The 14,705-nt window shown below is 58.8% G+C and overlaps 1 protein-coding gene across 2 annotated transcripts; it reads left to right on the forward strand.

Moving 5' to 3' along the window:
- Window positions 1-6,917: 6,917 nt before the first annotated feature.
- HLX (H2.0 like homeobox) lies at window positions 6,918-14,058 on the forward strand. Of its 2 annotated transcripts, XM_077340015.1 has the most exons (4): window positions 6,918-7,697; window positions 9,503-9,682; window positions 10,622-10,806; window positions 13,163-14,058. In XM_077340015.1, the coding sequence occupies exons 1-4, from the start codon at window positions 7,169-7,171 to the stop codon at window positions 13,583-13,585; spliced, it is 1,317 nt and encodes a 438-aa protein (XP_077196130.1). In that variant the 5' UTR covers window positions 6,918-7,168; the 3' UTR covers window positions 13,586-14,058. The 2 variants fall into 2 exon arrangements, with proteins under 2 accessions (XP_077196130.1, XP_077196140.1); XM_077340025.1 differs by lacking the exon at window positions 9,503-9,682.
- The last annotated feature ends 647 nt before the right edge of the window (window positions 14,059-14,705 follow it).

The raw sequence follows: 14,705 nt of genomic DNA on the forward strand, positions 1-14,705 counted from the left end.
GATCCTAAAATACTGGCGCGGCTTCTATTTCGGGCACCCAATCTATTTCCGCTCCTTGAGGCCAGCTTGGAGCCCTGCAACAACAGGAGATGACCCGCGTCGGCCGGACTCGGGCCCTGCCTGCGGCCACTGTCTTCTGCGCCGGCCCGGGACTGAAGAAGGAGCAGAAGCAGAAGCAAGAGGAGGAGGAGGAGTGGGGAGGAGGAGGAAGGAGGAGAAGAAGAGAGGAGGAGGAGGAGGAGGAGGAGGAGGAAGAAGAAGGAGTAGCAGAAGAAGAGGAAGGAGGAGGAGAAGCAGGAAGAGGAGAAGGAGAGTGAGGAGGAGGAGGGGGGGGCTCCAGACTCCAGAGTTGTCGTCGCGCTGCCTACGGAGGTCTGGAGCAGATGGCTGCGCTGGGGCCCCAAAGGAGGCCTGCCGGGGCTCTCCTCGACTCAATGGCTCTGGAAGCGGTGCTCCTGGTGTGTGTGCCGGGGTGGGGTCACAGCTGTCTGACCCCCCCCCCTTCCTCAGCCGACGGGAGCCCTCTGGCCTGGGAACTCCAGGGCCAGCGCTGTGGTCAGGGCGCGATACCCTGGCAGAACATTTGCTAGGGCGCCCCCCCCCCGCGGGTCAAGAGACGCCAAGAGGGGGTGGCGGGACAAAGGCCGGCCCAGTGTTGTGGGTCGATTGGGTCGTTGTTCCCACGAGGGGGCACGAGAGGGTCTGGGCTCTTTCAGAAAGCAGTTGCCGGGTCCCAGTGTCCTCTTGTGGCAAACCCAGGATGGAGATGTCCTGCCGGGAAAGGAAAGGCTGGTTTCAGAGGTGGTCAGGAATGGCCCTAGACGGAGCCAAGCGTCGAGCGACCTGCTCGCCAGCTGCCTGGCCGTGGTAGCCTGCGGAGGGGCTGCGTATTCTGGGCCAAATGTCGCTCCTTCCGTCCGTGCGGTGCGCAGGGCTCCCGAGATGACCTGCCTCGGTGTGCTTCTGGCGCTTTGCTGGAAAGGGTCCTCGTGGGCCGAGGCCCTGATTGTCTACTCTGACTGGCAGCCGCTCTCCAAGGCCCCGCGTCTTTCACATCCCTGGAGCCAGAGGCTTTTTAACGGGAGCGGCTGTGGATTTGCACCTGTGACCTCCTGCACGCAACGCAGATCTCCCACCACCTGGTGGACAGTCCGGGGCCTGCGGCTCGCTGAGCTCCTTGCTGGTTGGCGGATATTCGCGCTCCACATGAGCGCCTCCTGCCACTCCCTCAGAGAGGACCTCCGATCCCATTTTGCAACGGCTCATCTAGAATAAGGGCCGCCACAGAAGGTTAAAGTACCCTAGGACACTCCCCTGCCTCATAAACACACTTCAGCCTGCGCTATGTGTGGAAAGGCGGAAACAGGAAAACCTCCTCTTTCTCTTTCCATGCCGGAGGACTGCCAGCAACCGGAAATGCTTCTCAGGACACCTCTGCTCCCCCCCCCCGGCCCAGGAAAATAGCTGGGGCTCAGTCTTGGCCAGGTGGAATCCTGGGTTTCTGAGATGTGAAAGCACTCTGCACAGGTTCAGGAATACTCTTGGAAAGTTCCAAAGCCTCCCCAAAGACATGTTAGCAGGACCCTCTCTGTGTGTATGAAAAATGGGTCCAGGGGCACCTTTAAGGCCAACGAAGTTTTATTGGAGGTCTGGCACACTTCCTCAGAGGCAGTGCAATGTCCATACTTACAGGTAAAGTGTGAGAAGTAAATTAACATGCCGCCTGGCGGAAGGCTCTGCCAAAGGCGATCGCAGCTCTGCGGAACCTTAATCGGTTCTGCGAGGCACGCGAGATGGAGCTGTCCTGCCAGGCTGGGGCCTGAAATGACATCTGAAATCACGGGCCTCGCTGCCGGAAATCCACCCAATCCTATTCCAGCTGAAGGGTCTTCGGTGACCCTCCCCTACCGCTCCTCATGGAACAGAGAGAATAGGCAAACTTAATCTAATGTTTAAATAATTTATCCATTCATTTTAAAGTTCTGTTTTCATACTTCCATTTTTATTGCTGCAATTTTATCTTGATGGAATGTGTCTTGAGTCCACAGAGAAAGGGTGGGAAACAAATCCAACTATAAACAAACAATCAATGAAAACAAGTTAAATAGATTCTGAATCAAAAGGGGATAACGTTTTTGCTGCTTCAGATCAGCCCTGCTGCCCACCTGAATCGATCTCACCCAATGAGAAAGCGGCATCCTTAAGGCCGCAGGCCGCCTGGGAGTAATAGAAGGGCTGGCTTCTGATTGGCCTGTAGGCTGCCGGTAAATTAGCCTAGCTCCTCCCCTTTTGGAGCCTCTTGTGGCGCAGAGTGGTAAGGCAGCCGTCTGAAAACTTTGCCCATGAGGTTGGGAGTTCAATCCCAGCAGCCGGCTCAAGGTTGACTCAGCCTTCCATCCTTCCGAGGTCGGTAAAATGAGTACCCAGCTTGCTGGGGGGTAAACGGTAATGACTGGGGAAGGCACTGGCAAACCACCCCGTATTGAGTCTGCCATGAAAACGCTAGAGGGCGTCACCCCATGGGTCAGACATGACTCGGTGCTTTGCACAGGGGATACCTTTACCTTTACCTTTACCTCCCCTTTTGGCCCTGAGCCGGCTCTGGAACCCAAGCCCCTCTTCTCCTGGTCCCTGCCGGGCCTGTCGCTGTCTGGGGCGCTGCGCATTCTGGTCCGGAAACCAGCCAGCTAAGATTCTTCTTGCTGGGGTTGAGCAAAGGAAGGGAAAGGGCCCCTTTCACCCCCCCCCCCGGAATGTGTGACCCCGCCAACCTTAGGCCCAAGGTGGCCGCTGCGGGATTGGGGGGGGGATCATAATCTGCAGGCGGCCACACTTCCCACCCAAGCGCACATTTTGCTTTTGAGGCTTCCTATTCCTAAAGGAGACAAGATATTCTCGCTTAATGACGTCCTCCTCTGCTTAATGTCGTCCTCCAGTCGAAACATAAGACCGTGTTGCCGCAGTGGAAACGAATTCTTCGGAAACCTTCAGGACTGACGGGGCCACGCGGGTTTTTCCTTGTTTGCGCGTATTTCGACTTTGCGAACTGGGTGGGATAGCGGCAGAGAAAGGTTTGATCCAACGCACCAACACGCGGGCGGGCAGGCAGACACCGAAGGGCGGCCCCTGGCCTGGAGGCAGCCGGCCCAGAACCCCACAGGAGAGAGACAGGAGACAGGCCCAGGGCTGCGAGGGAGTGGGGGGGGGGGGCAGACAGGATCCGTCCTTGCCGGACGAGATCGGCCCAGAGGGGGAGGAGGCTGCTGCGTCTCTGCCAGGGCCATCAGGAACCGCTAAGCGGGCTATTGCCAGTGGATAGCCGTGGGAGTCCTGTACGACCGACAGGGTCTGAGTCCAGGGGGAAGCCTCCCCGCCCCTTCCCCAGATACAGTGCGGGGGGCGGGGGTGGCCAGGCCACGCACAAAGGACGTGGGTGAGCAGGAAGGCAGCATCCAGCATCGTGGACCAGGTTAACACACCAAGCAGGCATAACAAGCTTCGTTTATAAGGTTACCGCTCATTTGGGTCACCTTTTGGGGGGGAGGGACGGCCACGTCGCGAAGAAAAGAAATCCGTTTCCAGCAGGTACTTCTGGGGGACCCTTCCAGCCAAGCCCCCCGTGGTTCGCCTGAGGCTCTTGCGGGGCGGGGCTGTCTCCCCAGGGCCATTCCCCGAGAGGAAAGGGGATCTTGCTCTGTGGTCGCCAGCCCCGGCTCTTTGGTCTCTGGAGAGGGAGCCTTCGATTAGACCCCCCCCCCCAAAAAGAACGTTTCTTCGGGGAGAGACCTCTAGGCCAGCCAGGGCCACCCCCCAAGAGCCAGCTCCGCTCCACCAAGCGGGGCCCAGCCCAGGTCAACCCACTGCATTGTGCCGCGTCGAGGAGAGTATTTCCTCCGAGCTATTTTGAGATATCCTTCGGCGCTGAAAAGCTGACCGCGCGTTTTTCTCCCCCCTGCAGCTTTCCTTTCCCTCCTTCAGGCGCCCCCCCCCCTCCCCGGCCCTTCCCCGCGCTCCCGAAGACGCAAAGGAGGTTAGGGTGGGTTGCGATCCGGTTCCCTTTCGCCAGAGAGGCGGTGGCCGGAATCTGAGGCCCCAAAGCCGCTCGAGACAGGCTTATCGAATTCGGGCCCGGTATTTCTTAGCGAGCGTCGAATGGAGCGCACTGCTGCCAGTCCGGGGGCTTCCTCTTTCCAGGCAAAACTGGAAAGATCCACGCAAAGCAGACGTGAGGTCCCCGGCCAGAAGTGTCTGGTGTTAGGGGCCGTGGGTGGAGGTGTCGCTTGTAATCGCACCCAAGGCAGGGCCCGGAGAGGTCAAGGAAGGCGGTGCTGCCAGGCCGTCGCAACAAGGACGTGTGGCGCACCCCGACCAGGCCAGGTCCTGGGAACGCTGCTGCGAGGAGGACGAGGATGCGCCTGCGGGCAAGGCGCCAGACGGTGCGGCCTCACCCGCTGCCCTCCTCCTCCTTCCCCTGCAGAAACTCCAGGCAGAGTCTTTGCCCCGGGTCGCCCCCAGGCCTCGGGCCACGAAGCCTTCAAGGGAGCCCCTCGCCCTCCATTCGGCCCGGGGCAGAGCTGGCCTGCTAGGCCAAGATCCGAAAAGCGCTGGTTTCCCTGGCGCAGAGCGAACGGCGGGCTCGAGTTCCCGTAGCGGCGACTGGGGTTTGAACATGGGCTGGCTCGACCCCCTCCAAGGAACTGAACCGTTCCCCCGAGAAGCCAAGCAAGTACCCTCAGGCCCCAGGCGAGAGATCCACTGGCGGACCGCCTGCCGCGCACCCCCAGAGCGGCTCTGAACTGGAAGCCCCGGCCGCTTGTCTTTTGGGCTGAGGTTGGGGGGGGGGGGGTGGCGCAGCTGAGAGCCCTCCCCCGGCCGCCCCCTGTGCTTGGGGAGTTTCGCGGCCTTCGCGGTGCGTCTGGCCAGGTGAAGGGCCTGCTGCTCTGGCTTCCGCGCCCCGAGGCTTCCTTGCCTCACCTTCTCTGGGCCGGCGCTGCGGCCCCAAAGGATGACTTCCCATTCCAATGGAAGGGGCGGCCCAAGAGTGGACGGACAGGCGTCCAGCGGCCTGGGAGGCCTGGGCTCTGGCTGCGGGGGCCTGCCGGAATGAAGGCCTTGCCCTGCCGCCCGAGGGAGCCCAGCCATGGGGAGAGGGGGGTTTGCCCAGGGCGGACAGGCCCTGGCACAGGCCAGCCCTTGGGGACGAGGTGGGCGGGCGTGGATCTCCCCACGAGATCCTTGCTCGCCCTCCTCTCTGCTGAGAGCCCTTCGGCGCGGGGGTTCAAGGAAGCAAGCAAGCTCGCAGGCCGAGCACAACCCTGGACTGGGAAGTCAAGCGTGCAAACGATGCCCCTCGCCCTTATTCCTCGACGCTTCTGCTCTGGAAGAGAACGGGGGTGGGCACTGCAAAAACAGCCCCTTTGCTGAACAAAGAATAGGGGTCGCCGAACGTGGGCCTGGGAGTCTTCGAGGCGCCCGTAATCTCGACGCTGCTCCTTTGAGCCCCGCCGGCAGAACAGGCGCCGTCTGCAGGATTCCGTTGGGAATTAAGAGACAGATGTAGTCGCGGAGCGCATCTTTCTCTGCTTGAAAGTCTTCACACGTTCACCTGTCCAAGTGCCGGGCTCATTCTCAGCCGGTTTGGAAGCGCTGAACATTGTAAGTAAGCAGCGATCTTACTTCCGAGCAAGCCTTTCTATCAGCTGAGCGGAAGATCTTATGATTTCTAGGTAGTGACTTTAACATTACTCCCGAAATGAAAACGTCTTTAAACAAAAATCTCACCGAAATAGGATTCCCCACACCCCGTCTTCCTAGGCAGTTCCTTCTACAAGCCCGGAGGAAATCTCTATTTTTGTATATTCGGATATGTAGTTCAAGTGGTCAGGGAGACAGCAAGCTCCTGCCCACATTCTTAAATTTTGTCATAGTAAAACATTTATTCTGAGTGCTTATAAATAGTGAAACGGATAAAACAAGTGTGTAAAAAAAAAAAAGCAAACGTAAACGAAATTGCTGTCTGTTTATGGGGAGTCTCCATGATATGCTACAACCCTATTGCAATCCGATTTTGATTCCAGATATTCGGTGTAAATCTTAATATTCCAGGTTTTCGACTTAACTTTGGGAGCAGACTGCCCCCCCCCCGCGATCTTACTTCCGAGCAAGCACTTCTCGGAGCGGGCTGCTTCTGGACATTTGATTACACACGCATGACATCTCATTGATCTGGATCCAGCCTTCTGGGCGACCTTCGAGGGCGAGAAAAGCCGCGCTCCCCCGCAGCCTCTTCGCCAGGCTCTTGAAGGCGTCTGCCAGCCTCGCGGCGCGTGCCCTTGTCACCGGACGGCGTCGTGATTTATTAAGGGCCTCTCTGCCCCCCCCCCTGTCTCCCCCCCCCCGGCACTCCGCACGCAGCAAGGCGAGCTCCCCGGAGGTCCCCGCGCGGACACTGAGCAGACCGGCCCTGCTTCGCCTCAGCCGAGGCACTCGGAAGGCCTCCTTCCCCGGCCCGCCGCACTCCGGCGTCGCTCCTCCTCCCGCCCGGACCCGACGGCCTCGCGAAGGAAGCCGCTGCCGGCACACGCCCGCGCGAAAGCGGAGCCGCCGGCCTTCCTGCCCGCTTTGCAGGGCGGCTGGCTGGCTGGAGCGAGCGGGACAGGCGGCCCTTGGCCTGCGCCTTGGCAAGCTCCGTGCCTAGCGGGCAGGGCGACGGGCCGGGGCCCAGAGGCAGCCAGGCGGCGGCGGCGCTCAGCGTTGCCGCCGCCGCCGTCGGGGGAAGGGCGGGCGGGAGGGACAGCGCCGCGACCCTGTGGGCGGGGCGAGGGGAGGCGGAGGTGCTGCCACGCCCCGGCTGCGGCCATTGGTCGCTCTGCGCCCAATGAGCTCCGTGCAGAAAAGCCCTCTCCACTCCGCCTGGGCTGTGGGCGCCGCGCGAAGGGGCCGGGAAAGCGACCCGCGGAGGGCGGCGGGAAGAGACTTCGCCGCGGCCGCCCCCGCCCGCCCGCCGCCCTGGTGGTGCTTTTGCTGGCGCGCCTTCTCCTCCTGCTCGGCGGCGTCCAGCGGCAGCGATGCTCGGCGGCGGCGAGGCGCCTCCCGGGCTGTGAGAGGCGCGGGGCCGGCGGGCGGAGGAGGCGCCGCTGAGGGCCGGTCGCGGAGGGGGGGGGTCAGGATGTACACGGCCGGCTTGGCCCCCTTTTACGCGTCCAACTTCAGCCTGTGGTCGGCGGCGTACTGCGCGCCGGGCGGGCCGGCCGCGGGCGGCTGCTTCCCCCTGGAGCCCGCCGGGCTGAAGAAGCCTTCGTTCTGCATCGCCGACATCTTGCACGCTGCCGCCGCCGCCGCCGGGGAGCCCGGAGGGGAGGGCCTGGCCGGGGGCTCGGCGGCCAACCTGGCGGCCCACCTGAGCGCCGTCCACGCCCACGCGCAGTTCCACGCCGCGGGATCCCCGCTCAGGCCCACGCCCGTGGTGGCTCCGGACTCCTCGGTCGCCTTCCCCGCCAGACTCTCGGCCGGCTACTCCCACCCCCCGCACCACCGCTCGCCCCCCGGAACGTCTCCAGGCCCAGGCCGGGCGCCGAGCCACCAGACGCTCCCCGGGCCGCTCCCCGCGCCGTCCAGCAAAGACTTGAAATTTGGGATTGATCGCATTTTATCCGCCGAGTTCGACCCGAAAGTCAAGGAAAGCAACACCCTCAGAGGTACAGAAGGCGGACGGGGCGCTGTTTCTAGGGGGTGGAGGAGGAAGCCCCCTTTCTCCCCCCCCCCGAAATGCAGGCTTGCAACGGGAAAGAGGGATTGTCACAGGCAACGTTATTGCTTTCGAATTGGAAAAGGCGAGCCCGCAGCGAGCTCCCGTCCCTCGGCCGATCCCCCCTTGGAGGGAGTCAGGCGCGCCGCGGGTCGGAGGGAGGGAGGACCGTTGGGCTCGCCTTCGCCAGGTCCTGTCCCAGTGCCACCATCACCCCTCCCCTGGCCTCCCGGGTCTTCAAGTGGCGCCCGCCATCGAAGGTGGCTTTTAAAAAGCAGATGCGGTGGCGGCAGGGAGTGGGGTGGGGAGAGGAAACGAAGCTCAGATACAGAGAGGGTTGCTCAAGGGAACCGGCCCGTTGAGCAATCGGGAGGCCTGAGAAAACACCAGAAAGACAGAGAGAAACCGGCCACTTTCTCTTCTGGGACTTGGAAATGGGTCCTGCCGCTTTTCACAGGGCATTCAGGCCCAACTCTGCCAGTCAGTCGCCCCTGGACCTTAAAGGAGCCCCCCCCCCATATGAGTTCAAATCCCGAATCTTCCTGGAAATCGCTGGGACCATCCTGTCCCACTTTCTTTTCTGTCTGGTGAGGGAAGTGTGTAGGGGGCCCGTACTCGGAAGTCAGTCCTGCTGAATTCAGTGGGAATTATGCTGACAGGCTGCCCGTGAACCAAGGCCGCCCTTCCCCTTTCCCTTTCAGAAGCACCTAGCCACGGCCTGCTGTCTGGCCTGGGAAGAACCCCAGAGCCCATTGCAGTCAGTGCCAGAATGCTCCTTCTGAGTAGAAGTAAAACAAACATAAAATCATGAATTATGCCCACTCAGTTTGTAAAACAAGGAGAGGACAATTCCCCTGAGTTTCCCTTGCCCCAGAAGTCCCCTCCCTCCCCCCTCTTTCAAACACCTCCTAAATATGTTGCATTTCTTCTTTGCATTCAGTGCCTGGTTTCTTACCTTGGTTGGGACCAAAGGCCTTTAGGAAAGCTCCCTTGAGCCTGTGTCATCTTAAAGGCCACCAGTGCTCTCAGGGCAGGAGTTCTGAAGAGGGGGCACCCAAGTGGTTCAGATCCGTGGCAGGAGCCTCAGCAGGGAATGTGATGAGGCCACAGGGGGTGCCTGGGCGCACACCAGTACGATGGGATTTTCTTGCCCAAGTAGGTGGAGCTGTGGGCTCTAGGTGCGTGAGAATACAGCACAAATGCATTTGTCAAATTAATGTGGGGTTTTGCCATTAATTAGGATGCTGATTCAAGACAGGACCCCCCCCCCCAACACAAATAGCAGCACCCTGCCTACAATTCCTCCACCCTCCTCAGTGACATCCAGTGGCAAACTTTACTCTCCCATCTCACAAAGATCGCTGTGCTTTCACAGCCCTCCTCTTGCAGGCTGATCCGGGGCCTGCTGAAATCTTTGCGGTTTCAGCAGGAGGGATGCGCATGCTGGCCTGCTGAAGTTTTTTGCAGCCTGCCTTGGCAGCGTCCCTGCAATCCGTAGGACTCACTTCCAGACAAAAATCATGACCAAAGTTCTTGGTGTTTATGCTCCAGAGAGAAGGAGGCTGAAGGCTGTGGCCATAGGCACCCTTACTCAGAAGTAAAGCCTTCTAACGGCAGTGGGACTCGCCACAGAATAGTCTCCTCCTGACCTGGCTGCAGGATGTGAATGAAACTTCCGCTGTCTTCCCACTGCCTGCTGTTGTGCGTCTTCCTTCTTGACTGATAACTGCACTCTCCTTGTTCCTGTGCCCACAGATCTGACCTCCTTGTTAGCCAGCAGCCGCCCCAGCGGGGTTCACGTCCCCAACTTGCAGCCTTCAGCCGGCCCGTTCTTCGCTTCTCTAGAACCCCTAAACGAGGCCTCCGGGGTCTTGGGGCCCTTAAACGCCACCCCCAGGAATTCAGTGCAGCACCAGTTTCAAGACACTTTTCCAGGTACAAACCCTTCCCCCCACCCCCCACCCCCTTTAACTGGGCCTTCGGCAGTACTGGCTCCCTTTCTCCAGCTGACCTCTGTTCTTCTAGGCTGGCAGGCGCCCTTGCTGGGGAGGAAAGCCAAGAGTGGGCAGCCATCTTAAACTCCTTCAGCAAAACCAAATGGGAATCTTGGGGTACTGTTTCAGGACTTGGTCTTTCTCCCTCTGGACTTTGGTGGCCTAAAGCTCAAGCTACCATAAAAACCGTGTCTTCAAGGCTCTTGTGTTTTGTTTTTGTTTTACTTGGGACTCGATTCAAGGGAGTTTACTTGCCAGTCAATCACGCTCCCAATCCTAACCCGCCATTCCCTTCAACAGAGCTTACTGTCAATGCAAAGCTTCGTCGCACCCCTGCATGGGTGCCATCTCCCTTTTCAGGGTGATGTGGTGACTTCTGCCTTTTCTGTGTAGATGCTAGAAAGAGGAGCAGCGGTGCTCTGGTATGCTAATCCAAATGACGGCATGGCTGGGCTGAATATAAGCTTGAATATATAAATCTATTCTGTCTTGTCCTTTCTACTGTTATTATGATCACAAAGGAGAAGGGCTCTGTGCTTAATCTAAATGGCGGCCCTCCTCAGGAGACGCCTGCTTGGAAGTCAATTCCCTTGGAATTTAAGACTGCAAAGAGAAGGGTGGATCTGTGGGTGGGAGCATGGTGGCGGTGGGGCGGGGGAAGCGCCGGACAGGCCAGCTAGGCCGAAGTCCTGCAAGAAATGGCAGGCAGGAAGGGAATGTGCTCTTTCCAAAGCAACAATAGCGAACCCCCACAATGCACCTAGCCACAACTGTGAGGGTCTCAGGAGAGCTTCCCAAATGGGGTCAGCAGGATCTGACTGTCAGTCAGCCCCAGTCCTGGACTCAAGAGTGCGCGCTCTCTCTCTGTCTCCTTTTCCAGGGCCCTATGCGGTGCTCACCAAAGACACTCTGCCACAGACATACAAGCGGAAGCGTTCCTGGTCCCGAGCGGTTTTTTCCAATCTGCAGAGAAAAGGCCTGGAGAAGCGCTTTGAAATCCAGAAGTATGTCACCAAACCGGATCGGAAACAGTTGGCGGCCATGCTGGGCCTCACGGACGCGCAAGTAAGTGACACGTGGTGGCCCCTGACAGGAAGGTGGTTGCAGTAGATCGTGTGTGTGTGTGTGTGTATGAGGGGGGGGGGGACAGGACACCATTTTGGAAGGCTCCCAGGTGTTTGCAAATCCCGCAGCTGCACAGGTGGGTGGGGGAGTATATAAGGCGCCTTCTCAGCCCACTCTCGGATAGTCTAAGTTTTGTACCCCTCTCTCCCCCCCCCCAGCATTCAAATCTGATTCTTGTCTCTTGGACAGTCCGAAGCGGCACAGTCCATTCTGCCAGCCCTGCACAAGTAGCAAATGGTGGATGTCTGAGGGGAGTCCTCCCTCCTAGGGCATGGCAGGGAGACAGCTGCATGGCTCCCATGGCTCCTTCCTTCCTTCCTTCCTTCCTTCCTTCCTTCCTTCCTTCCTTCCTTCCTTCCTTCCTTCCTTCCTTCCTTCCTTCCTTCCTTCCTTCCTTCCTTCCTCTCTGCCCGTGGCCCTGGGCTCTGCTTCCTAAAGCCTCGCTGGAACTTCTGGGCTTGGTGCTTAGCTGCTGAGTCAGGTTGAGGAGCTCTGAAGGGAGCGGGCGGAGCAGGGAGACAGAAGGGCCTCGCTCTCGGTGTGTTTGCTTTGGCGGCCGGTGGCCAAGGCCAGCAGCAAAAGCACGGTGTGGCGGCCCAGCGGGTTGCGTGGGGAAGCTGGGGAGCGGCTGGCTGGACGGAAGCAAAGGCCTCCTTTCCCCTCCTGCCCCGGCTCCAAAGGGAACCGGGGAAAGCCTCTGATCCAGCTCCAGAAAGGGCCGAGTTTGACCAGGCTTGGACTTTATAGCGGTGATGTAGTGAGGTTTCCCTCTATGAGCGTTTCCGTAGGGGCAAGGTCCTTTCTGTACAGGGGAAGGTCAACTGACTTTGAAACAAACCTGCAAAAAAGTTGTATCATACCAAGGGAGCCTCTTTAAGCAGTCTTAAATACCCTCCGATAGCTTCCCTGCTTCACCGGCGCTTAACTGGTGTTAGCTTGTGGACTCTGGGAGCTTAGGATCAGCCAGAATTCTCCCCCCCCCCCAAAAAAAAACTGGGGCTACAATCCACTTGAAGTCGAGCGCCTTCCGGGCCCACACAGATCATTGGGAAAGTCAAGCGCAGGAAGAGTCAAGCTCTATGGCAGTCCAGGCCCGATCCTCAGCCGAAGTTGGATCTGGGCTCTGGCATGAGGACAGCTGATTGAGAAGCCCCAACAAACCCAAGTTGCACCAAAGGAGACAGGCGATAGAGATTACAGATGTTTTCGAGGGGTTCTGAGGAGGAAAAAAACCTGGCCCACGTATCTCTTTGGGGATATGCTGGCATAATTGTGGTCTACATGGCTTAAAGTCTTTCGCTCCAGGGGATTGCACGAGGGGAGATGAGGGGACGGCTGACAGGACCGCAGGATCAGTCCTGGGCCTGTTAACATTTTGCTGCTTGTTGAGCCTTGTTGGGTTTGTTTGCTGGCTTGCTTTGGGAAATGCAAAGTGTTCCCCTTCAGTGTGTGGGAGTGTAAGGGACCCCCCCCCCTTTCCCATGTGCAGTAATGTAAGTCGCTGACTCAAAGTGCCGACATACAAAGGAGGGGTCCTTTCTTGCTCCCTGCCTCTGAAATGGCGCCCGGCCCTTGCGAACGCCAGCCCCTTAAATTGCGACCATCTTACCGTTCAGGGCGGTGGGGAGGGGGGAGGAGCTGTGGATGGCCCACTCACCAGTGGTGGAGTCTAGGCTTGTGGAAGGCCAGTGGGGGGCGGAAGTGTGTGTGTGTGTGTGTGTGTGTGTGTGTGGGTGGGGTGTGTGTAAGGGGGCAGGGGGTGAGTCGGGAAGCACCCTGTCTGGACCCCGCACGGCTACTTTCTTTCCATGGCAGAGAGGGAAGGAGGAGAAGGGTGACGCTCGCCTAGGCTTTGGAAGCCTTGGATGCCCGCTGTCGTCCTGCGAGAAACAGTTTTCCCCCACTGGCTCTCTGCATTCTGTTTCCCGGGGCGGTTTCCAAGACAATGGCATAACTTGGACGCTCCTGTAAATATTAAATGGTGACAGGACCAAGTTTTCAGCCCAGGGGCACCTTTTAGACCCACAAAGTGTAAATGTGCTGGAACACGCCTCAAGTGATGCCAGGACAGGGTGACGTAGAATCGAGATCCCTCAGCGCTGCCCGTATCAGAAGGGCAGAGAAATGTTCAGGAGACGGGTCCCCACCCAGGCAGCCAGATTGGATTTTGGCCTGTTCTTTGGAAGGCGTCGGCAGCCCCTGTGGGTCTCGTGGGTGCGGGGCAGCCCCACCGGGCCAAGTCTCGCCCCGCCCCCTCCTGACGCCCCGCCCACCTCTGCTCTGTGTCTGCCCGCAGGTGAAAGTCTGGTTCCAGAACCGGCGCATGAAGTGGAGGCACTCCAAGGAGGCGCAGGCGCAGAAGGACAAGGAGAAGGAGCCGCCCGAGGCGGCGGCGGGAGGTGCCGCGCCGCCCGGGGAGGGGGAGGCCGAGCCGGAGAGCAGCCCGAGCCGCTCGGAAGGCGAGAGCGAGAGCAGCGAGGCCGAGTCCCTGGAGCTGGAGCCGGGCAGCAGCGACCTCGAACGGACTGAGGCCGGGGCCGGCGCCGAGCAGCCCCTGCAGCGGCACTCCGTCGCCATCAGCCCGCCCTTGCAACGCCCGGCCGAGTGCGAGACTGCTGCTCTCCCCGAGCTGCTCTCGGCTCCCGCCAGCCTGGAGTCAGGCCGAGAAGCGCCGCGGCGCCCCGAGCCCCCCTTTGGCCTGCCGCGGGAGTCACCCTGACCGCCGATCCTGGGACAGCCGCCGGCTGGAAGCCCCAGCCAGCCCCAAGCCGTCGCCCTCCGCTGGCCATTGCCGAGGGCCCGCCACGTGCCTCCCAAATGCAGGGCGGATTGGATGCGGCAGCTGTGTTGGAGGGCGTGTGTGAGAGAGTGGCCGGGGACACTGGCCGCGGCAGAAGGGCTCCTCCAGCGCCTAGAGGATGTAGCCCCCCGAGGCCCTGCGCCTGCGCAGTGAAGAAGGAAGGCGGCACGTAGCCCCGGGAAAGGCGGCTGGGAAGAGCGCCCTCCCTCCGCCCCAGGAAATCGCCAAGCGGGCTTGAGCCCTCCGCCCCAGCCTTTGCCTCCTCCCCTGTCTCTTCACAGTGTGACCCAGCCCGGCCAGGCCCTTCCCAATTGCCTTGCATTTTATAATCCGGCCAAGAAATACTGCACTGATAAACGTAGACTGTAAATAAACTAAATTTGTTCCCTTTCTTTTTGTTGCTCGGGAGAATCATCTCGATTGTCCAGTCCCAAGGCATCAGATAGACTGCAAGCATTTCTTTCTTTCTTTCTTTCTTTCTTTCTTTCTTTCTTTCTTTCTTTCTTTCTTTCTTTCTTTCTTTCTTTCTTTCTTTCTTTCTTTCTTTCTTTCTTTCTTTCTTTCTTTCTTTCTTTCTTTCTTTCCAGGTTGTGAATAAGGCTGGGAACAAATTAGTTTTAATTTGGATAGTGGTAGGTTTTATTTTGAAAATAACTCAGACAACTTGACCGGTTATTTTAATATCCTAAACCAAGTAAGGGTAATTGATCATTTAAAAAAATCCAGATGATTAATCACCACAATTATTTATGTGTGGAGTGTAATTTCAGTGATGTTACAAACCACCTTTTGCTAAGGAAAGGCAGTTTAGGGAAAAATTTAAATAGCGCAGGAATCCCAGGCCCTCTTACTTGGTAGGAAGCCTAGCTGAGGTGGATAAGTGGCATGATTCACACCAATGGTTTGGTGCCTCAAGACAATGAAGTGGCATCTTAGGTTGCTGTCCTGTGTTTTTGAAAAAGGAAGAAAACAAGCTGGTGAAGTTGGTTCCCATTTTCCTATTGCTCTATGATCTCAACACATTTGTTAGAATAACTGG

This window comes from Paroedura picta, chromosome 1 (genome assembly GCF_049243985.1).
Source record: "Paroedura picta isolate Pp20150507F chromosome 1, Ppicta_v3.0, whole genome shotgun sequence".
In the NCBI taxonomy this organism is placed as follows: Eukaryota; Metazoa; Chordata; class Lepidosauria; order Squamata; family Gekkonidae; genus Paroedura; species Paroedura picta.